Source organism: Myotis yumanensis, unplaced genomic scaffold (genome assembly GCF_028538775.1).
Source record: "Myotis yumanensis isolate MYYU_CA2020_CCGP unplaced genomic scaffold, mMyoYum1.0.hap1 SCAF_9, whole genome shotgun sequence".
Lineage (NCBI taxonomy): Eukaryota > Metazoa > Chordata > Mammalia > Chiroptera > Vespertilionidae > Myotis > Myotis yumanensis.
Genome location: NW_027223760.1, coordinates 44063538 through 44087934, shown reverse-complemented (window position 1 = coordinate 44087934; position 24397 = coordinate 44063538). Strand labels below are relative to the sequence as shown.

The 24397-nt window shown below is 39.8% G+C and overlaps 1 protein-coding gene across 1 annotated transcript; it reads left to right on the top strand.

Moving 5' to 3' along the window:
• The first annotated feature begins 402 nt into the window (after nucleotides 1-402).
• On the top strand, nucleotides 403-23456 carry STEAP4 (STEAP4 metalloreductase). The gene is made up of 5 exons (XM_070424209.1): nucleotides 403-492; nucleotides 14445-14902; nucleotides 15521-16048; nucleotides 17281-17445; nucleotides 19020-23456. Exons 2-5 carry the CDS (start codon nucleotides 14447-14449, stop codon nucleotides 19281-19283), a joined length of 1413 nt encoding a protein of 470 aa, XP_070280310.1. The 5' UTR covers nucleotides 403-492; nucleotides 14445-14446; the 3' UTR covers nucleotides 19284-23456.
• Nucleotides 23457-24397: the final 941 nt, after the last annotated feature.

Sequence of the window (24397 nt, the reverse complement as noted above, 5' to 3'; positions counted from 1 at the left end):
AATTGCGCAAGATGGCAAGAAGAGAAATAGCTAGAAGCCTAGACTGGGTGGCATTTTCTCAGCTACTTCAAGAGGCCCTTACCTAAAGGGGTGCTCCTCAGACTCTCCAGCCTCAATCTGCCTGGAATGCACAGATCCCCAGGACTCTGGGGAAAACCCTTAGAAACTCCACTGGCCACAGATCAGCGGCAACATCTGCCACAAACGCTGCAGTGGCAGAACGGGAAGTTCTGGTCCTTCCAGCCACCCGGGATTCCCAACTTGACTCTTCCAGGAAGCGCTTTCTTCACCCTTTCTCTTGCGAAATCTAGGGTGCCCCCGCCCCTCCCTCCCTTCTCAGCCTTCTTATATGGCCTGGCCGGGGCGGCTGAGAACCCAGAGCTGCAGCCGCAAGCTGGAGCTCTGCACAGCTTCTCCCTCCTTGCCTGGTCAGCTGCGCGCCCAGCTGCCGCCGCCCTTGGCCATAGCAGCTTGGAAGCAACCCTCCCGCAGGTGGGTCACGTTTCTGGCTCTTTGTCTTGTACCTTTCGCCAAAGGGCCCGCCTCCTTTATCTGTTTCAGCTAACCTTCAACCCCTCCTTTCAGGACCCCTCTCCCCACGCTCGCGGGGAAGGAAATAGGTGCTGGCAAACTTCCCAGCGCGCCCCTGCATCCCTCCCAGGGAAAGGACAATCTGTTAAGCAATTCAGCAAGCTTCCAGATTCCTGGTCTTTTGTCGCTTATCTCTACACTAGAGAGCAGAGAAGTGCGATTTCAATTCCTCTCCTATCTCACTTTAGATAAGAGCAATCTGGTGGTGCTGGTCAGAAGGGAGCCTGCAAGAATGTGATTTTGGCAATCTCTGCCATCTCAGATCTGAGGTCACTTCTTGACCAAGAGCTGAAATTGGTCCTGAGACATGCACCCACTTCCACCTTTGATCGTGATTTAAATTTCCTTCTCTAGTTTAGCGATTGCTTTTCCGGAGAAATATTACTGGAAATGTAACTTATTATGAAGAGTAAACAAAACTGTGGTTCTGTTTGTCCAGAGGCAGCAAGAAAGTAGTTTCTCGCTGGATGGTAATCTGGGAACTTTCTTTAAAAGATGACTGGTCTAATGGAAAGGGAATTGGATGGAGAATTGGGAAGCAGGTTGGAGAATTTCTGTTCCTTGTTCTAACTAGAAACTCAACACCTCAACCTCGGTGTTCACATATGCAAAGTAGAAGCCTATGGGACCAGATGACTCACTAAACCCAGCTCTAACAAGGTGAAAATGCACAACTAAAGATGCTTGCGGGTTGGAAATTTTTTGACCACCTTGTTAATGTTATAGGTATGACCAAGTCATTACTCTCTTCACCAGAAGGCAGGCTTCATTTTTAATAGGGGAAACTACCCAATTATGGAGACAGTCTCTTCCCCTAGAAGTAGCTTAGACTTCTACCACATTTATCATTCAGTCCATACCCTCAGCTTTCAAAACCATTCTTCACCCTGCTATGTGAGAATGTCCTAGTCCCTGGAAATGGCAGTCTCATAAATGTCACTCACATGAAAGAACATTTTTTCTGATACAGTAGGGGTAATTTTATAAAATGGCACATTTATTTGAAGTAGTAACTTCTTTGAGATATGGCCTTTTGCAAAGGCCCAAGTTCTTCAGAATGTTGTGATTTAGCACGGTATTATTCTGCCTGCATGGCAAACACTGCCAACCCATAAAACAGGACGGCACTCCCTATGTGTCAAGCTACGAGGTTTTAAAGTAAATGGTACATGTGTAGAGAGAAATTGGGGAACAGCAGTTTCTTCATTTGGCATCAGTTATGGTTCTGCTGAATGATATTCAGCAGATATTGCCCCTACTGTATCAGAAAAAACTGTTCTTTCATGTGAATGACATTTATGAGACTGCCATTTCCAGGGACTAGGACATTCTCACATAGCGGGGTGAAGAATGGTTTTGAAAGCTGAGGGTACGCACTGAATGATAAATGTGGTAGAAGTCTAAGCTACTTGTAGGGGAAGAGACTGTCTCCATAATTGGGTAGTTTCCCCTATTAAAAATGAAACCTGCCTTCTGATGAAGAGAGTAATGACTTGGTCGTACCTATAACATTAACAAGGTGGTCAAAAAATGGTACATGTGTAGAGAGAAATTGGGGAACAGCACTTTCTTCACTTGGCATCGGTTATGGTTCTGCTGAATGATATTCACATGGCAACTCGAGGTTCAGAAACCAGCATAGACAAGGCCTGACCCCTGGCTTGAGGACAATCTCCAGGCTTCTCCTTGTGTCAGCTTGCTAACTGTTGTTAGAAGTAACCAAATAACATTTTTATGAGCCTGTTTGTGAATAAGTGGAAAACCCTGGGCCTTGAGCCTTGTTGTGAAGAGTTTTAAGATAAAGGGATTCATTTGTCATAGATTTCAAACTGGAAGAGAAACCCTGAGCAGTCACTACATTTCCCTGCCTCCTGAAGAACCACCCTTGTAACGCTCTACCATGATTAATGCCAGTATTAAAAGGATACAGATTCTCCTTTTAAAGTATCCCCAGTAGCTAGCACTGCAGTCATCTTCAGCTGCACAGTTCAATATTTCATGACCCTCACCACCTAGTTCTCCTTAGATGAAATTTGAGTCTTTTGTCAACTGCTATTAAAAAATCATTTCCTTTTAGAATCTTAAGACTAATAAGCTAGTGGCACACACACACACACACACACACACACACACACACACACACAAATACAATCACCCTTCAACCTGGAAGGCTTGCTAGGGCACCTTGTAGCTTGTTTCTTCTGGGTTGTCCTCTGAGGAGGAGGTGGTTTGTTAAGTGTCTGTATCCACACTTACCTTTAATTCTGACTGTAAAACTCTAGGATAATAAGGCTTTCTGGGTGGGAATTTTTTTTTCTTGAAGTTATAGTTAGGCCAGAGATAGTAAAAATAAAATTTACAAACTCAAGACATCCAAAGCCACCTGCTTGACTGTTCTTTGTACATCCAAAGAGAATGGGTCACTTGCTAATTATGAAGACTTCCTGAGCAGTTCCATGTGATGTGTTAAACATACTCAAAATATTTTGAGTGACATGTAGGTCATTTTCAAAATGATTTGAATTTAGAGTTGTTATTTATTTTATTTTGAGAAGAAGTCAGTCCTGGAAGGAATAAAGCTAAGTAAAAAACTAATAAAGGATAACTAATGCTTAAAATAATGCATGATAAGAAAACATACTTGGCCTATATATATAAACAATTTGTTCTTCCAAATCATTAAGAAAAAAAAGAACAAAGAATGTTTGCACCATTTGAAAATCACATTTACAAACATATCACTGCAGAAAGATGCAACAGTTTACTAAAAGAAGTATTTCAACTCTAACAAGGCAGGGCACTGACATCCTAATCTAAATGCTTCTCCACAAAGTTCCAGAAGAGTTTATTCAACCCTGTGTGGAGTGGTCTTGCCATTTGTACTTTGACATTCCAGAATTTCTGAAAATTTTGAAGAGAAATATGTGTATTTCAAATGTAGAGGGCATGCTCAATCCTAATGTCAGGATGAAATAAAGTTCACGGGTTTGAAAAGTTAGGAACTGCCATTCTGATTTAATAGGACTGTATAGCACACCTCTTAGAGGGTTATTAGAACACAGGCTGGATAGTCTCTTCTGCCTCAGCTCCAAAGATTGTAGGGGCTCCAATCCTGAGGAGCGGTGGGATAGGAGGGGGCAATTAGCCGTTGACAATGATTAGGCATGTCTTATCTATACCTGCTCATTTCACAGGGTGTGGAAACAGCTTTGAGCCAAGTTAAACAGGGGCTGAAGTCACTCTGCACAGACATTGGCAAACTTTCTTGCCCCAGGCAGATTAGTGTCCCTTCTCTCGGATCTAGGCTGCACATTCCCCTGCTCAGGGCCTCACACACTATATTGTCACGATTTGACTATGTTGCCACATCCTCCCCAAGACTGAGCCCCTTGAGGACCAAGAGGGTCTCATTGATCACTTCATCCCTGACACAGCACAGTGCCTGGCACAGAGAGACTGTTCAATAAATCTGTCGAAAACATGAAATCCTACTAAGATATTACTGGTAACACTGATTTTTAGGTTGGGAAGATGCTGATCGTTATGGGCATAGTAGTTTATGAGCATGGCTGTCCCCTGTACTGGACCAGTTAATACAGTCAAGTGCCCAGATATCTACTACCTGCCTTTTGGGAGAAGTGTGGGATTGCTTTGCACTGTGCAGTACATATAAAGTAAATAGTGGAAATTATTATAACTTTAAAAGAAAAAGACATTGCAGGAACCTTAGTGTTTCTTCTACTTAACCTTAATTTTATTAACCCTGATATGCTGCTATACTGGGTAAGTTTCATAATAAATTTGTAACTATGATACTTTGGAGTCTACTTCATTTTAAAGAGTAATTCATTTTCAAGCATGACATAATACAATTAAGGCATTTAACTGAGGTCATAAAAATTGGAATATTGGATTTCTAAAGATTTTAATTTGTTTAGCTTAAGTAAAACATTTTAGTTCTTCTGTAATACCTCAAGGCATGTCATAAGCTATAAAGCCTATTGAACAGTTCAAAAGAACTAAGTAATGTCGAATCATTTTTATAAAAAAATTATTACGCTTTTAGTTATTTCTTCTCCAGTGCTAAAGTATTTTAGTACCCTAGTACTAAAATGATTTTTTCATCCAATTCAATTGCCCTGATATAGGTGGTATGGGACATGGAAGGAGGTCAAGGAGAGAGCAATTAGGAGGTTGGTAAATGGTTCATTGTGGTTAATAATGAAATTGTGCCACTAGTTGGTTATCCTAGACTGAAATCCCAAATTGTAAAGGTTTTTTCTTCTTTCTTTCCTTTTTTTTTTTTTTTTTTTTTTGAGGCATGTGTGGCAAATTGGAAGATATGTGTTTGGGGATGCGAGTATATACAAAAAAGTCCCTGTAAGTATCTCCCTGAGAAAACCAAGAGTCCAGCAGTGGTATCAGATTTACAGTCCCCAGTAGTGTTAGCTACATGTATGGGGTGGAACAGACCTGGGAACCTTTGTTGGATTCTGTTTTGATTAAGAATCTAGGAGTCTTCTGAGACGGGAGGCCCCTAAGGAAAGAGATTTAGGCCTAATGCGCAGAGTCAGGATTGAAAAAATGAATCATCCTGTCAGCCCAATTTTTCCCATTTCCTTAGTCACATGTCCAAATCTTGGGAAAAAGGGATGAGAAAGAGAGACAGACTGACTCTGTGGCATGCTGGAAAACATCTCTCTAAGGGCGGGCAGGGGGGCGGGGGGGGGTCTTGATGTGTAGCCTTTGCTGATTTCCCTGGTGTGAAAACTCACCTCGTGGTTGATTGCAAGCTTTCAACCACACCACTGAAAAGAGCCGAGATTTACAACCCAGGAATTAAAAGTTGTTTTCTTAAAAATATTTCTCAACCAGCACAGCATTCGGGCTTGTTTATCAGAGTATAGCATAGGACAGGGGAAGAAGTTTCAAGAGCTCCTTCTCTCCTGAGATAAATGGAGCAGCTGCTGGGCCAGGCCTCGCCCCTCTGTTCAAGCTGACTTTGCAAACATTAAAGGCACTATGGCCATTAAGAGTCCCAGCGTCTGGAAGCCAGATTAAAAATGGAAGAAAATGGTGTCCAAAAGAAGATGAAGGAAACTATATTCATAAAAATGTATGAGCCATCCTGGGAGATTTCTAAAAAGGGTAAGGAGATACTTTGAAGCAGAATGGAATTCTCCCATCAACAGAGTTCAAGGGTGGAATCAGGTCCACAGCAAAACTGCTCTACCCCCAAACTGACTGGGCAGTTATCAAATGTTTAGGTAATTTCTAGTGGCCTCAATGTAAAGATAAATGACTATTCCTAGGAAGTTAATTTAAACAAAGTTAATTCACAATTGAAATGATGCAATCACTTCCTAAATATCTCTGACTACAGTAGTCCTAGAATTAGTACTACTAATTTACACTAAATATTAAGTGGGTTGTTGTAATCACCAGATCATCCAATAAGCCATGCTCATATTGAGTGTACAAGCCAAACGCTACTCAATCAGTGAGAGTTGTTTTTCTGCTGGTGACAAGCCAGGGCCAGGGCCTGGGCCTGGGGCTGAATCTTTGGGGAGCCAAAGATTTGTAAGAAGTTTTCAGAAATTAGGATGTAAATGGAGGTCAAGGTAAATAAACTCAGACATGACTGAATCCCTGACCTTGTTGTCATGAGCCCGGGCTTTAATCAAATGAAATAAGCAGCCTAGACAGTGGATAATGAACTTACCTGCTGAAATTCTTGGCCAGGGAATCCGAAAACCATCTTCATTTAGCTTGACAGATGCAGCTGAGATCTAAATGTGAAAACATATGTTAATGAGATTTATAATTGAACTAGAATTTCACCAAAGAACTTAAATTAAAAATATTTTTTGCGTGACCGGTGTGGCTCGGTGGTTGAGTGTAGACCCATGAACCAGGAGGTCACAGTTTGATTTCTGGTCAGGGCACATGCAGAGGTTGCCAGCTCGATCCCCAGTAGGGGCTGTGCAGTAGGCAGCCAATCAATGATTCTGTCTCATCATTGATGTTTCTATCCCTCTCTCTCTCTGAAGTCAGTTTAAAACACACACACACACACATATTAAAAATATTTTTCCCTAAAGTGCAATTAAAATAGATAATATAGATCTGTATTACCTTGCTCCCCTGGTAATTCATTTGGTGATAGTGAAATGTTATTAACAGAATCATTTTAGTTGCAGCACAGTCCTAGCTAGTTCTGATGATTAGCAGTTCCCATGGAAGCATATACCCCCACAGAACGTTAATGTAAAGGTTATATTTCGTTAATGCCCCTTGACTTGATCAAACTGTACAAGATATTATTTCCTTTTGTGTCATTCTAGCGGGTAGCATAAAAACTAATCATCAGTCAATTAAGTTGCTATGAGGCACATAACATTTTCTCACAAAACATCTAAAATAATCAGTTTTTCAGCAATGAACCTGCAGTGGTTTCTTTAGTTAGATTAAGAGCTTTAAATGATATATTTCTGTTATCTAGGGCTATTACTAACAGAGCTACTTCTAACTACATCTAAACTGAAGATTAAATCATCCAAAAAAGAAAGAAAAATAATTCATAGAAAAATCCATTGATTGTGTGGGGGAGGGGCACAGTAAATTTTTTAATAAACTGTAATCAATGGTCTTTGTAAACCAAAGTCCTTTGATTTTGCTACAGTAATGTACAGTTGGTAAAACAATATATGCTTAAAAGTGAACATGTTTGCTTCCCTTATGTATTTAGTGAGCCTTGACCTCACTAAATACATAAACCACTCAGTGAGTAAATTGGATGTGTTCATGTGTTAGTGTAAGAGTTTTTGTTTTGTTTTTATATTTTCTGCTTTCCAATTGTCCCTGAGATGTATCAAAACAATTGCTCTGAATCACAAGAAGGCTGGCATAGTTGCAGAACTCCCTCCTGCCCTATGCCTCCTGATGAAAACAATGTTTGATTGATGGCTCTTCGGCTCATCATAAATATATTGTCAAGTTATGTTAGGTTTTCAGGTTGAAATTCAAAAGGAATCAAAAAAACAGAAGGAAGGACTAAAAATAAACAAACAAAAAAACCTGTTCATAGGCATCAAATTAAAATGAAAAATCCTGTCACATCTTATAGTGTTAGGGGTGCTATTTCTTTTCTAACTTCCTGGAAGCTGTCCAGAGGAGATGCTGTCTGAGGAATTCAAAATCTTGTATGAACAATCATTTCAGAATTCAAACCTGACTTTTTAAATGGAGAAAGGGTCAGACTGTCTTTAATAAAGGTTTCATCCAAACAAACAAGATACTGTATGGCACTATATGAGAATGGCTATTAAGAACTGATGTCCTTTTGTGGGTGGATTTAATCAAACTATAACTTTGTGGCTCATGGAAGACAAATTTTTTTTTCTAAAAATTTTTTAAATGTATTTTTGTTGATTTCAGAGAAGAAGGGAGAGGGAGAGAGAGATAGAAACATCAATGATGAGAGAGAATCATTGATCAGTTGGCTCCTGCAAGCCCCACACTGGGATGGAGCCCGCAACCCAGGCATGTGCCCTGACCAGGAACTGAACTGTGGTGACCTTCTGGTTCATAGGTCCATGCTCAGCCACTGAGCCATGCCAGCCGGGCTGGAAGAAAACTCTTTAAGATTTCCTTGAGAGAGTTACAGAGCAAAGCGTACCTGCGTATCTGCAGTCTGATATCTTACCTTGAGCCTGGCTACCTTGACTGTCTTCATCTGAGGTCTGCACACCATTCTTGCCTCTGTTTTTCATAAAAACAAGATTCTAGACTCTCAGACCCAGTCAACAATTACTTAGGGGGAAAACTGTAAAGCAGGTAAAATGCTTCTGCATCCCCTAATAAGCTCAACACTCTGCTTTTTTCTCCCACCATTAAACTTCAAAACATAAGCTATCATTCTCTGTTTTCTTTCCCAGTGGTTCTCAGCCCTGGGTGCTCCTTAGAAATGAGAGTTTTAATGTCCGAGTTCTCCTTTAGATCAGTTAACTCAGAATGCCAGCAGGTGATCTCCTAGCATTTAATAGCTGCCCAGCTGATTTTAATGTGTGACCATGGAAGAGAACCACTGAAAGCTAACAGGCAATATTCACAGGCTTGGCTCTAAAATCATCTGGGGAAAAGCTTCAAAAAATTTTTAACTTTATTTATTTATTTGTTTGTTTGTTTGTTTTTCTGTCACCATTTATGCCCTCTTCTACCTTCACCCTCCCCCTTTCTACCACCCCCTCACAATCAATTAAAAACAACAACAACAATGCCCAGGCTCTATCCTAGACCAATTAATTCAGACTCCAAGAGTCTGCTCATCGTATTTTGCAAAAGCTCTCCGGTGATTCTAATGTGCACCAGGGTTGAGAACCACTGGTTTCTGTTGTAATCTTTTGCAGAAGTATTTGCACATTTTAAGCCTAAGTGATTATAAGAAGTCGCTTTGATGAATGAAGGAAATATTGGAAGGAGTGCCAGAAAGTGCCTGTCTGTACCACCATTTCCCTTCTCACATTCCTCTCCAAACCCATCTCTGTAGGGGGTCTTTTATTGTTTACTTATGATTATTTTATGGCCCTCAGCACACTACTTCTATTACTCAATAGTGTGTCTTGTGATGTTGACAGTTTTGTTTTTAGAGTTGTTTTTATGATTACCTCCAAACCTTTTTTATGTAAAACATTTTTTTCACTTTCAGTTTGTATATATATTATATATGTAAAATTGGGTGAACTTAAAAACAAATAAGATTTCTAATAATATATGTAACTAAGATTGAATCTTTACATAAAAGAATTTACCTTAATTTGTATTTTCTGTGGATTTGTCAGAATAAAAAATATAGGAGGAAGTCATGAAAACTAATTATTTCTCTCAGTCCTATCTGCACTAGAGGAAGGTTTTACTTCCTTTTCTCTTCTAAATACAGTATTTATATATTTTCTTTTTCATTCTATAAAAACCCTAAGGGAAACAAATGGTCCATCTCCCCAGAGCAAGGCAAGAAAGTGCCACCTTTTAGAAGGGGCACGGTTAGGTTGTTGAACCCTGAACCCTGTTCTTCTTTCTAAAAGAACTGGGACATAGGTCTATTCTAGGGCTGGGGAGAGGAAAGGGACGATTTTTGTCCCTGACTGCTGATACACAGGACTTTAAAATTTTATTTTGATATATTCTCCAAATGAGGTCTATGCGTATACATAAATATACAGCTAGGATGAAAATCATGCCACTTTAATTTTGTATCCATTTATCGATGTTTGTACATGGCCATTATGCTTAGTATGAATTATTTCTTTTTAATAGCCTGGGATTATCTCCTAAACAAAACAAATAGGTTGCACTGTATTTTTTGAATACGTTAAAAAGCATTATTTTTTAACTATAAGTAATATATATATATATATATATATGATTATCCTAAAACTTATATTGAAAGGCAAAGTAACTAGAATATTTAACACAGTTCTGAAAATAAATAAAAGTGGGAATAATTAGTCTACCCAAATTTAAGACTCACTATATAACTACATTCAGAGTCAAGGGGAGACACATAGATCTATGGAACAGAACAGAGAACCCAGAAACTGACCCACACATGTGCAGACTGCTGATTCTTACAAAGGTGAAAAGCAATTCAATGAAATAAAGATGATCTTTTTAACAAATGATAGGGAAGTAATCAGATATTCATGTGTGCAAAAAAAATGAACCTTGACTTAAACACTTTATACAAATATTAACTCAAAATGGATAATGGATTTAAATGTAAAATATAAAACCTTTAGGAGAAAATATTGAGGACCTAGAGCTCAGTGAAGAAATCTTAGACATGATATCAAAAGCACAATCCACACACACACAAAAAGCACCATTAAATTTCATAAAAAAAAAACCTTTGCTCCCTGAATGACCCTGTTAATATAATGAAAAAGCAAACTACAGATTGAGGGGAAAAAATATTTGAAATCCCTATATCTGACAAACGACTCATATCCAGTATACATAAAAAATTATAAACACTCAACAGTTGAAAAACAAACAATCCAATTAGAAAATGGCAGAAGACACAGAGACTTTTTACGAAACAGGACGTGCAGGAAGCAAATGAGCAAATGAAGAGGTCCATACCATGGATTGCTACTCAACAATAAACAAGGTCAGACTATTGATACAGGCACCAATGTGGGTGACTCTCCAGGGCATTATGCTATGTAACATATAACCATTGGAAGTGTTAACTAATAAAGGTCTGAGGACGTAAAAACACTTTAAAAGTTTATTTGGAATCTTAAAAGATTTGAATCCCTGAGACACAGATTCAGGTAGCAACCCAAGTTGCCCTCAGAGAGACAAAGGCAGGATTTGTAAAGACAAAAAACACTAAGGGTAATCCGCTCATGCAAATGAAGGATTGCTGGCTAGGTAACAGATTGATATAAACCAGGGGATAAAAAACACAAGGAGGAGGTCAAGTGCATGTGTGTCCACAGAGCAGTGGTTGCTCCAGGTTTGTGAGTCAGCCTTGGGCTGAGTTTAGCAACATGTTTAGCAATTTGGCAGCTCTGAGACTGAGGCATCAGATATGGCCAGGCCCCACTTCCTTAATAGCCTCCTGACTGTTTTATATAACGTGACTCTCTTAGCAATGCTTATTCCAATTTATTTCTTTCCATTCCTGAAGGATGCACAGGAACCTCTTGTATTAGCTTTACAACTTTCTGTGAGTCTATAATTATTTCAGATGAAAAGATTTTTTGGTTAATATCATTGATTTGTTAACTATAAGCATTTAATATGTGCAGTGTTTATAATCCCGTTTGGACATTCACATGCTTTTACTATGCTAAAGTTCTCTGAAACTGGAAGTGGCTTGTGATGTCTGACCCCTGGGAGGTAAGAGAAGTAAACACACCACACTGCTCTAGCACCCTCATGGGATGCTAGGTTAAGAACATCTGAGAAGAATGCTGCCTCAGGTTTCCAAAACCTGGGGTGGGATCTGCAAACAGGGAGATGATAGGCAAGACTCTTCATTACCCACACCTGACCCCTCTTACACACCCGCGCGCACGTAATTCAGTGGTAGCTTCTACCATGGCTTTCACAGTCCTCTGGGCCATTTTTGCATCTGCGTCATTAGTTGCCAATCTCTAATCTCTACAAACATCCTTGTTGGATCAGATTACCTAGATTACCTGTCTGGCCCACCTCTCAAGGAGCCTATCTGGGAAATGCTTCATAGGAGGTAAAACCAGTCCTGCTGATTTCCCCAACCAGGAGATATTCTTGTCGAATTTCCTGTTACGTAACAGGTTTATAAAGAGCTAGAGGAAAGAGAGGAGACCACTGCTATGTTTTAACTGTTTTAACCCATCTTTCCCTCAATAACTCTGCTTCCTCTTTGCCATCTTTCTTATTTTTCTTTATTCCAGAATTCCATCCTACATCCAAGAGGAAAATAGGACTAGGAATCTAGTTTTTAAGCAAGAACCCTTACTACCTCCATAAATTCATGTTTACACCTGGGTGTTATTTTGAGTTACAAATGGTCTGAAATGGGTATAACTTCCTTCTTTATGTAGTATTTACTGCAAAATGATCTCTCTTGTGGTTAGAACATCTTGTTTTTATGTACATCTTGTTTTTATGTACTTCTGTTATTAGGATATTTCCCCAAATAATTACTAACTTTTCTTTCCGTGCAATTATTTCATCATCACAGTTATGGTAACCTTAGGTCAGGTCTTCTTCTTTTTTTCATAAAAAAGTAATCATAACATTGCATTTTCTTAGGTTGATTAGCAAGCAGAACTGTGACAAAGGCTTGTGTACAGTTTATTAGGGAAGTGATTTCAGGGAGCAGGCGTGAGGGGCAAGGGGCACAAAGCAGAGAAGGTGGGAAAGACAGGAAGAAGGCGTTACCTTGGCCATTGCTACAGACCAGTGATGCTCTGATCCAGTGGGACTTTCTGGGGAGCCTTATGAAATTTGTCAGAACTGTGTGCCAGAGGATGAAAGGGAAGTACTTATCTATGGAGTCCTGGCCCATGGGGGCCCCATGGGTTGTACATGTCTGAGTTCTACCCAGGCAGAGGTATCAGAGGGACCCCAGGACAAGAATCAAGAGATATAAGATGTGGGGCCCCAATGTGAGCCTCTGTTAGGAACTGGGAGCTGAGCAGTACTCAGGTACTGCCCAAGGTCTGGAGCTAGAACCGGGAAGATATGATGTGGAGCTCAAGATGTAGCCAACACGATTATCAACTTCAGAGCTTCTGTAACTTGGTAGGAGTTATGACCAATGGAATAACTATAGTTCCTTCTATTAAGTCAGCCAGTGATATTTAGTATCTCCTTACTGGTTTTGCACTTTCAATTTGCCCAGTGATGTCTCTGAAGGTTGAAGAGTGAAAATTAATTGTAATGGTTGGAGTAACAGCCCAAGTACATTACATTGGGTTGCCAGGTTGCATTTTAAGAGAGAAATATTAAAATAAAATGTGAAAGAATTGTAAATGAGAGAAATTTGCACTTGAGCTATTTTTACATCTATGTTTTCATAAATCCGTACGTTCTAAAGCCATTTCATGTGAGATTTTATTTATAAGAGAGTTCAGCAGAAGCGTCTTAAGAAATATGGAATGCTGTTTCAGATAAATTGTATGCATTTCCAATAAACACATTTAGAGAAGCATAAAATTAAACTTTAATTTACAGAATTTATATAAAAGTTATATTAATTAGATAATTAAATATATTGATTCATTAAATAATGTTTATTAAGTAATCTATTAATAATAAATTTACTATGTCTCAAAAATGGTTTTAAGATATGCATCTTAAAACGAATGCATCTGATCTTTCCAATGTCTCCAAGGTAGGTACATACTACCAATTTCTCATTTTAAAGATGATGACACTGGGACACAAAGAGTTTGAGGAGCTTACCCAACCAAAGTTTAGTCAAAGGTGGAATAAAAAATAGAGGACTGTGTAGTCCACATCTTCATTTTTTTTTAAAGTTTGTGGCAGGTTATAATAAATGAATGTGGTTGCCAAATTGTTCACAATAAAGTCCAGAATCACTCTCTCTTTGCAATGATTAAGATGATCCAAGTGAGAATATGTCAATAAAGATATCATCCATCTCATTACAGGACACCAGCAACTTGATCAAATCTGTATTTTGTTTGTAAATTTTAATCCCAATATAAGAGATAGAAAAATGATATATTAGGATAAACAAATAGAGTAATGAGCGGATAGCCAGGCACACTAGAACTTTTGGAACTCTAACTGTGCAATAAATATAAAATCATTGCAAAACACATGCACAGTTTAAAACATCCACCAGTAAGTGTCTTGGTTTTTTTTATTGCATCTCTTTATCCAACAGAAGTTTTTCATCAATGATTTTGTTAAATAAGACATATGAGAACACATATATGATAATTTTTAAAAATATATACATATATTTTTATTGATTTCAGAGAGGAAAGGAGGATGAGAGAGAAAGAGACAGAAACATCAATGATGCGAGAGAATCATTGATTGGCTGCCTTCTGCATGCCCCACACTGGGGCTCGAACCCACAACCCAGGCAAGTGCCCCAACCGGGAATCGAACCATGACCTCCTGGTTCCTAGGTCGACACTCAACCACTGAGCCAAGCCGGCTGGGCTATATATGACAATTTTTTCCGCCTTCAAAATTTTGTTAGGAACTCATTAGAAGCTTAGAACAACATCAGTCAACCACTGTTTCCTGGAGATAATTCTCATTAATTTTTCCATGCCCAGAGCATTCATATTTTGTTGGGTATTTGTTCTATTATCTTTCAGTCATGGAGAAAACGTCTACAGATACACTTCCTCTTACTATGATTCCTCCAGAAGAGCAAGAGACTGTGTGTATTTTTGGAACTGGAGATTTTGGAAGATCACTGGGACTTAAAATGATCCAGTGTGGTTATTCGATTGTCTTTGGAAGTCGGAACCCCAGGGCATTCAGCCTGCTGCCCAGTGGTGCAGAGGTCTTGAGCTATTCAGAAGCCGCCCAGAAATCTGACATCATAATCATAGCAATCCACAGGGATCATTACGATCTTCTCACAGCACTAACTGAGGTTCTCCGTGGGAAAATATTGGTCGATGTCAGCAACAACCTCAAAATGCATCAGTACCCAGAATCTAATGCAGAGTACCTTGCTCAGCTGGTGCCGGGAGCCCACATAGTGAAAGCATTTAACACCATCTCAGCGTGGGCTCTCCAGTCAGGAGCACTGGACGCAAGTCGGCAGGTAAGATCAAATGATGAATTTACTTTACCCTCAATTTCATATGTGCACTTACCTCAAAATAGAATACCTACTGAATACTTCATTCTACTAATATATGACATGAACTGCTTTCTCAGGATGGAGCAAGTTAGGGGAGTTAATTGTGATTCATTTCCCACTACAAAGCTTTTGATTTGATAGAACCCAGTGATGTCAGTCTCCAGAGGTCTCACGTTAGTACTAGAAAATAATACACCTAAAATCGTTGGTTGATATCCTTTGCACTCCCATTACCTTGTATGAAACTACTTCCATTTATTCACTGAGATTAGCAGGAATCCATAAATGATGTGGCACCCATGAATACAGAAGAAACATCAAACTGTTCACACTGTGGAAAATAAAGTCTTGTCCTATCAGTGTGATATGCCTGAAATCACCCTCAACTTGAAACCCTGGTACTTAACTCTCCAACCCACATGTACAAGTTCAAAACTTCATCTTATTAAATATGTTGATTCAGCACCCTTGTTTGAAAAGCAGTTCACTACATGTCCTGTTCTAAGCAGTACTCTTATAGACTTTCAAAAATAATTATTAAAGAAAGAATAAATACCAAAATAATTATTTTTCACCCAGGCATTCATCTGCGGAAATGACAGCAAAGCCAAGCAAAGAGTGATGGACATAGTTCGTGCTCTTGGGCTGACTCCGTTGGATCAAGGATCTCTCTTGGCAGCCAGTGAAATTGAAAACTACCCCCTGCAACTGTTTCCAATGTGGAAGTTCCCCTTGTACTTCTCTGCTATCCTGTGTGTCTTCTTGTTTGTCTACTGTGTTATCAGAGACGTAATCTACCCTTATGTGAATGAGAAGAAAGATCACACATTTCGCATGGCTGTTTCCATCCCAAATCGTGTCTTCCCAGTAGCGGCCCTGACACTGCTCGGGGTGGTTTACCTCCCCGGTGTCATTGCTGCCATTCTGCAGCTGTACCGAGGTACGAAATACCGGCGGTTCCCAGGCTGGCTTGACCACTGGATGCTTTGCAGAAAGCAGCTTGGCTTGATAGCACTGGGATTTGCCTTCCTTCACGCCATCTACACACTTGTGATTCCTATTCGTTACTATGTACGATGGAGGCTGGAAAACTCAACCATCACCCGGGTAAATCTCTACTCATTTATGCTCTCCTATTCCTTCAATCAAAGAGGAATCTTGCTACATGATATTCCATTGTACAGTTATAGAAAATCAGTCTTCTAAGCATATTTATTTTTTAAAGTAACTAGAATTAGACACCTGCTGTCTGTTTTTTGTTTTTGAGTGGATCCAGTTGACATCTCATACAACCATTGAGAAGGCAAGTTAGATTCCCAGGTTCCTGGAGTCCAGATCTGTATTCCCAGGATTGACTGGGATCCTGAAAAACCGACAGATTTGAGGGCTCAGGAAACCTAAATGACACCTCCTTGAATTCCTTTGGGGCACATTCAGTAAATGTAAAGCAATGCATTTTCAAGCTTCTGTTTTTATGCATGCCACCTCTTTTGGGAGGTCAAAAATAACCATCTAATTAGGAAGGGGCCGTTTGGACTTGTGGCACAAGAATGTAAACACATTTCCAAAAGAGTGCTTATAACTCCATTAATGTTTTGACTTCCTTAATTGTTTAGTTTACTAAGCAAATGGCAAATAATACTATTTTCTGCATAGCCAAAAAAATTCAAAAAGAATCAGCTCAGGGAGTCTAAAAGCAGTCCCAGAGGAAGTGCTACATATCAGCTCCAGTTAGGAAATCATTAGTTTCGACCAATCTTTAGTCTCATAGTTCATTAGTCAATAACTCATTGATGTTGTTTCTGTGGGTTTCTCAACATTATTTCCCTAACAAATACAGGTGAGGTTCTTGGGGAAGAATCACATTAAAGTAGCCTGATTTCTCTCAATTTGCGGTGGGACAGACTTGATGCTGGATTACAATACAATAGACATGAAAGAACCCACACGTTCTGTGTGTGAATGATCAGTATATCAAACAGAAAAACAGAATCTTGCTGTAATTATTTGAGAACGTCCAGTTTTGCTTAGGAAACAAGAAACTATATGGTAGAGAAGGCTTAAGTAAATGTTGACTTTGTTTTAGTATGTATAGGGTCAATTACAACTCCTGGAGTCAACTATTATAATGAAGTCCCAGCAGAACCAATTACTTTTTCTATCACAAAAATAATTCTAAGTGTATTTTTCTCTACAATTATTTTCAAATGACTATTAAGAAATGTCATCTAATTTGCCTTGAGTAAATAAGCCATGCAGAGGTGTTTTCAGTCCCTTTGAAAGTTTGGGCAGTTTATAAAAACATGTAATTTTTAAAAAATGCTTGTAATTTTTCTTAGGCAATATCCAAGAAAGAAAATCCATTTAGTACTACTAATGCCTGGCTTAGTGATTCATATCTGTCTTTCGGAATCCTTGGATTTTTCTTCTTCGTCCTCTTGGGGATCACTTCCTTGCCATCAGTTACCAATGTGGTCAACTGGAGAGAGTTCCGATTTGTCCAGGTAAGGACCTCCAGATTTAATCTGCTTTCATTGCAAAATGTGTCTGGCTTTACAAATATCCTCGTTTTTCTCTCACACCATGCATAAATTCTCCTTTTGCTCTGTCACTTCCCTAGCAATCTCCTAAAAATAGTAACTGAAACAAGTTCAAATTAGAAAATGCTAAACTCTGGCACCAAAAGACAGATCTATAATGGTTTGATTCCTAGCAGGGCATCCCTTGCCAAGATTCCTGACTCCTCCCAGAGCCACAGCTACAAGTATAGCGTCAAAAACACCAACAACTATTATACTTTGTGGCAATGGACTTGGTGCAAGGTAAAGAGAAACCCAAAGACAACATTTCTCCTTCTGAAAATCAACCTTAGATTAGGATCCCATTCATATGCAAAGCAACATATTGAAATAAAGTTTAAAACCTTAGAAACAAATCATGCTAGACTGTCCTCATACCAGACTCAATGCTGGCCTATAACAGGAAAAATCTGTTTTTTCCACATATCAACCACCAGACACCTCATTAAAGGGGATTTTTAACTATTCTTATAAACCAGTGGTCCCCAAAGTGTGGTACCTGCACCCAGCAGCAACAGCAGGATCGCCTGGGATCTTGTTAGATACACAAATCCCCAGGCCCTCCCAGACCTAATGGATCAGAAACTGGACATGTGACTCAGCAGTTTGTTTTAACAAGCCCTCCAGATTATTCTGATGCATGTTCATTGTGAATCAGTGTAATGGAATAGACCAGTGATTCTCAACCTGTGGGTCGCGACCCCTTTGGCGGTCGAATGACTCTTTCACAGGGGTCGCCTAAGACCATCCTGCATATCAGATATTTACATTACGATTCATAACAGTAGCAACATTACAGTTATGAAGTAGCAACGAAAATAATTTTATGGTTGGGTCACAACATGAGGAACTGTATTTAAAGGGCCAGAAGGTTGAGAACCACTGGAATAGACCATTCATAATTAATTTTAGGTTTGAATTGTATAGAACTACTCAAATTTCAAAAGTCTGTTTTACTAGTATCCAGGGACCAAATGCAGTCAACATTTTCTCATGTTCACGCCTATATTCAAGACATTAAGATAAAAATGAACGTTAAGCCAAAACAGATAAAAGTGAAGTTTGCTAATTGCTCTTGATTGTGATAGAAATTAGCTAGTATGTGCTTTTAGTCAGTAATGTATACTGATGTAATACTTCTTGAGGACATACTGTGTCTTGTTCATCTCTGAACTCCGGAAACAGTGACCAAGGGAAAGGGTTACCATGGAGGAAGAAGGCAAGGCACCTTGTTCATTCTAACTCAAAAGAGTTTACTCCTGGGCAACTTTCCCATTCAGCCAGGTTAAGATGAACCACCATGTCATTTGCAAGCACTTTTTTTTTCAAATGAAATCTTTATCATCCTGAAGGAGGGTTATTGCTTTCCTCAGAATGTTCTAAATATGAAAGGTTTCAAAGCTTTGTGGTTGTTGACAATATTCTTCATTGGCTTCCATTGTTTTGCTTTAAAATGCAAATAGTGTTAATGTACATATTTTTGTTTCTTGCTTTCATAGTCCAAACTGGGTTATTTGACCCTGATCTTGTGCACAGCTCACACCCTGATATATGGCGGAAAGAGATTCCTCAGTCCTTCCAGTCTCCGGTGGTATCTTCCTTCAGCTTACATACTAGCACTCATCATTCCTTGCACCGTGCTGGTGATCAAGTTTATCCTCATCCTGCCATGTATAGACAAGACCCTCACACGGATCCGCCAGGGTTGGGAAAGGAATGCAAAATGCTCTAAATCAGCACTGAATGGACAAACAGATATTTAAAGCAACGTTCAATGCACCCAGAGTTCTGAACTGTATGTTTAGAGATGAATAATGGGCTCAGTCAAGAATGCATTTTTCTCCCACCATGGCCTGAAGTTTGTGAACAGCAAAGGAAAAGTTGCCCGACTTTAAGAAATTGAGAGATTGGAAGAGAACAACATTTTACCTCTGGTTAGTGATGAATTGATGTAGGTTCTGCCTCTCCTAGAGGCAGTCAGGCTGACATCCAGATTAGCTTTGTGGCTTCACACTCAGAAGCGTCCGGTTGTGGACATCATGCAGAACCTAATTAATGTCTTGCAAACTCCAGAGGAAGTACATGCACTTACCTTCTCTGGTTCAAGGGCTGAGTGGAGTGAGAGAAGACAGTGAAACGGTGGTCATTGATAAAGGCTTTCTTTGGTACGTCTGAAGAAGAGGACCAAATAAAGTAAAAGGAATGAGTTATTTTTTTGTTTTTTGGACATGAAGGTGATTATAAATATTGCCATAGTGAATTCTGTAGTTAAATGTACTCTTTGATTTTGCTTTTACCAATGTGATTGTGTACAGTGGGAAACTATTTTGTAACACAACAAAAATACCACAATTGATTGGAAGTATGGGTCAGATATATGCAAATATATACATTTGTCCAAAGATCCCTCCTCTACAAGGAATAGGTGTAAGAAAGATTGAGTTAAAATTGAAGGATACCACTAGGATTTTCTCAGTGTATAATGAGCAAGGATGGGTTGATAAAAACCCTTGCACAAAAAGTTTAAATAAACCAGAATTTTAGATAGCAAGCTAAATAAATATTGTAAAGTTGCACTAGATTAGGTTTGGTTTTGTTTAAGCATTGTGGTATGCTTTGTATATAATATATTCCAAATATTATTCATTACTAATTATCTATGAAATGAATTTCTAATATAAAACTGTAGCTTCTATAGTTTGTCATATTTTGAGCAGTGAAATTAAGTGAATAATGCAAGTGAAAGTGTGACAGATGTACAGATGAGAGAATTATGGAAAGTCTTAGGGCAAAAAGGTGTGAGCAGTAGTTGTTACATGAGACTTGGTTCTTAGAGCCTCACTGGAATGCAGGATGATTCCGTCGAGGGCAGTGAGAACAACACCAGGTATTAGACCAGGAGGGTCAGACCGGACCTGGGTTCAGCAACCTCAGTATCTGAATTTTGGCTAGGAAAGAATTCAGAGCCAAGCCCCAAACTATAAGAGAGTATCCTCCTATATAATAAAAGGCTAATATGCAAATCAACCAAATGGTAGAACGACCTGTCACTATGATGTGTTCTGACCACCAGGGGGCAAACGCTCAATGCAGGAGCTGCCCCCTGGTGGTCAGTGCATTCCCATAGGGGGAGCGCTGCTCAGCCAGAAGCCCTGAGCCAGGCTCATGGCTGGCGAGCACAGTGGCGGTGGCGGGAGCCTCTCCTGCCTCCACAGCAGTGCTAAGGATGTCCCGCCAGGGAGCAGGCCTAAGCCATCAGTTGGACATCCCCTGAGGGGTCCTGGACTGTGAGAGGGCGCAGGCTGGGCTGAGGGACCCCCTGAGTGCATGAATGTCCAGCACCAGGCCTCTAGTTTATTTAGAAAATCACGGAGATAGCAGAAATAATTTGTAGAAGAAATGGGCTTAGGAAACAAGTGATAGAGGCAAGGGAAGGGCCCCTGAAGCTTAGAAGTGAGAAAGGTGAAGTTGATAGCACCTGAGGGGAAGAAGAGAAGGAGGGGAAACATGGGGGTGCTCTGGGAAGGGGGAGGGAGAGCACCCTGGGTCCTTGCCCAAAGGGTTGAGGGTAGAGATGTTAGGGGAGGCCCCAGGGAAAGATCTCAATAAAAAATTCATCAGTTTTCCATGTGTGTCCTTTCAGGCTCTAGGTCTCCACTGATTGATTGGTCAATGCCAGGGCAGGGGGTCATTAACCAATGCAGCTGGTCCTGAGGTCAGCCATGGGGTTGCTTGTCTGATTTTGCTGCATTTTTTTGCTTACTCCTGAGATATAGCTGAGGCCTAGATGTTATCTCTAGGGAGGAAAGGTTGAGGGTCCAAGCTGCAGGACCAGTGATATGCCAGGGGAGGAAAGGTCACCATCGGGGCTTCCCCCCAGGTGACCTCCAGGACCTGGCCCATCGTCCTTGCTCTGCTCATGTCTGTCTAACTGCCTACAATTCTCTCTGTTTTCTGTGCTGACAGTTCCACTTCAAAGTGACCTTCACCAGGATTAGCCTTCCTGGCTCATACATGAAGCTAAAAAGAGCCTTAGGCACGATCTTCCCACATACTGAAATAACCAAAAGCCTTTGGCGTTGACATTTTTCACCTGCTCTATCACGACCATTTGTTTTTCTCTTTTTTCACATGCTTAGAGAGAGAAGAGAGAAAGGGGGAGAGAGAGAAGCATGGATCAGTTGCCTTCCATACCTGCCTTCAAGGGGGATTGAACCGAAACCCAGGCAAGTGCCCTGACCAGGAATTGAACTGGCAAATTTTGATGCACAGGATGGTGCTCAGCCAACTGAGCCACGCTGGCCAGGCTCTTTTTTAACTTTTATTATCATATATTCTACATGACAATATACAAAACAATTAAAATGTATTAAAATATCACCCATAATCCAGGATATTTTTTTTATAAAACTTTTTTAAAAATAGTTCTATTTATACTGCATACTCAACTTTACATCCTTTTTCACTTAATGTATTAGTGGCTTTCTTCTCTTAGGTACATGGTATATGTATTTAACTTATAGCTGCATAATATTATATCAAGTCAGCATTTATTAACCACTGCTCTAATTAAGAATGTAAGGTTATATTCATTCTTTACTAAAACAAATGACATTTCAGAGACTTATAACTTTTTTCCATATTTCAAATTATTTCTTCAGAATACTTGCCAAGAATTGGGATTACAAAACTTTAAGAACTTTTAATAGCATTTGATATATATTGCCAAATTATTTCTAAAATGACCTTGTCAGGAACATTGGAATTGGATAGGGGTGTTGGTTTCATCATTCCTTCATAGGTTTTGCATTTTATCTCAATTTGTGTTCACTGAGAAGATACACAGAGCATATGATCCATTAATTTATCCTTGATCCACCCAGCAAGGATATAAAAAGCCAGAAGACTTCGAGCAGAGCTGTGTGTGAGGTGCCAACCTGAGAGCATCGATGGGAAAATGTCACTACTCATCCCCTCTATTTATGCCAAACAGCCAAGTGTTTGGAGGGTTGCGGCCTGGCCTTTGCCTACAGAATTGGTGGAGGACTATTCTAGGCTGATACCATGCTCCTTTTTAGTAACAGAGTAATATGTTTTTACTGGGTCACAGTTCATCACTAAAAATAGGAAATACCATAACTAGGTAACAAAGCTTTCCTGGAGTAAAGTAGACTCCACTTTTATAACCTAGTAGAAATGCTCTATCCAGGAACTAATAAAAGCTTTCCATGATGCCGAACCGGTTTGGCTCAGTGGATAGAGCGTCGGCCTGCGGACTCAAGGGTCTCAGGTTCGATTCCGATCAAGGGCATGTACCTTGGTTGCGGGCACATTCCCAGTAGGGAGCGTGCAGGAGGCAGCTGATCGATCTCTCTCATCGATGTTTCTAAGTCTCTGTCCCTCTTCCTTCTTCTCTGTAAAAAATCAATAAAATATAGAAAAAAAAAAAAAAGCTTTCCATGAAATGGGAGGGTTGGGGGAGGGGAAGGAAACATAAGTAACACTTTCAACAATAAAGAATTTAATTTTTTTAAAAAAAGCTTTCCATGAAGCTAGAAGTTAAAGAGCGCCCCCTAGTGGTTTTGACAGCTAGGTTGCCAGGTCTCAACCCACAGATTCCAAACCACGCCAGCTGTCCAGAAAAGCCAATTTCCTTTTCTTCCCTCCCAAAACCCTCCCTCCACAAACCATCAAACCAATTTGACCATACTAACACAGCCAAATAAATGAGTTTGGGATAGATGGAAACAGTGAACTGTATTCCTTTTAACAGATCCAAACTGTTCTATAGCAAAAAGTTAGACTACATTTCTTCACTACTGGTATGTTTCCTGTATTCTAGTAAAATTTTTCTTAAGCACATAGACCTTTTATTTTTGTATGTTTCCCTGACTGCATTTGTAAATGTATACTCATTAAACATTATTTTAAAAATATTTTTCAGCTTTGTTTAATTTTGGTTTTAACGTATTAGCATTGAAAAGAAAGTGATGAAAAGATTTTGAATCACAGAAGTTTCAGCATCAGGAACTAAAAATACTTCCCTTCAGAAATAAGGAAAAAGAAAGGCTGTTACACGGGTTTTAGAGCACATTAGCGGATCTGCAGCCTCATGAAATGTATGTTGAGCTCAGTGGGGAGATGCATTCTGATATTCCACACGTTTCAGTTTCACCTTCAGAGAGGGAAGCATCTGCCGGCCTAACTGATGGGTATGAATACACCACCCACACTGGACTTTCCTTCTCCCAGATGGATTCCGCCAGATAGGGCTGATAACTTGATGGGGGGACTGAGTTCAGCTTGGATTGCAGCCTGTGGGACCAGATATTAAACTCCCTGCACAACTGGACAGCTGCAGCCCTAATGGGTTATCATTCTTTCAAAAGAAAAAGGAAAATTGATAGAGAAAGAGCTGTGATAAGGGTTAACTAGCTAGCTTAGGACAGGAAGGAAGGGGTCTAAAGAGGACAGAGGCATCTTGTCCTGAACAGTTAAAACAGCCAAAAACCAAGGACAGAGGTATCTCTGGCCTGAGCAGCTGGGAGAGCCATAGGGGTAATAAATCTCGGGCCAAGAGGAAAAAAAAAGAAAAAGAGGCCACTTTACTCTTTTGAGCAGGGAAGCCAGTGGTTTCAGTCTCAAGGCTGGGCAGGATAAGGTTGCTAAGTACCATAAGACAGATCAAAAGTAACTCCAACTTGAACAGATAAGATGGATATGTGAAGGACAAAGAAAAGACAATTTCTGGAAAAAGGAAATATGTTTTCACAGAGTTTAGAGGAATGTTGCAAAATAAGGGGAAAGAAAGAGGGGGGTACCCCCTGGGCTTTGGCCTTTGCAGAGTTACCAATGAGGAAAACAAGGGGTCCTAAGT

Coding starts and splice junctions, on each gene's coding strand:
- STEAP4 (XM_070424209.1), top strand. CDS start 14,447: ATGGAGAAAACGTCTACAGATACACTTCCTCTTACTATGATTCCTCCA. Junction 16,049..17,280: donor AAAACTCAACCATCACCCGG/GTAAATCTCTAC, acceptor AATTTTTCTTAG/GCAATATCCAAGAAAGAAAA. Junction 17,446..19,019: donor GAGAGTTCCGATTTGTCCAG/GTAAGGACCTCC, acceptor TTGCTTTCATAG/TCCAAACTGGGTTATTTGAC.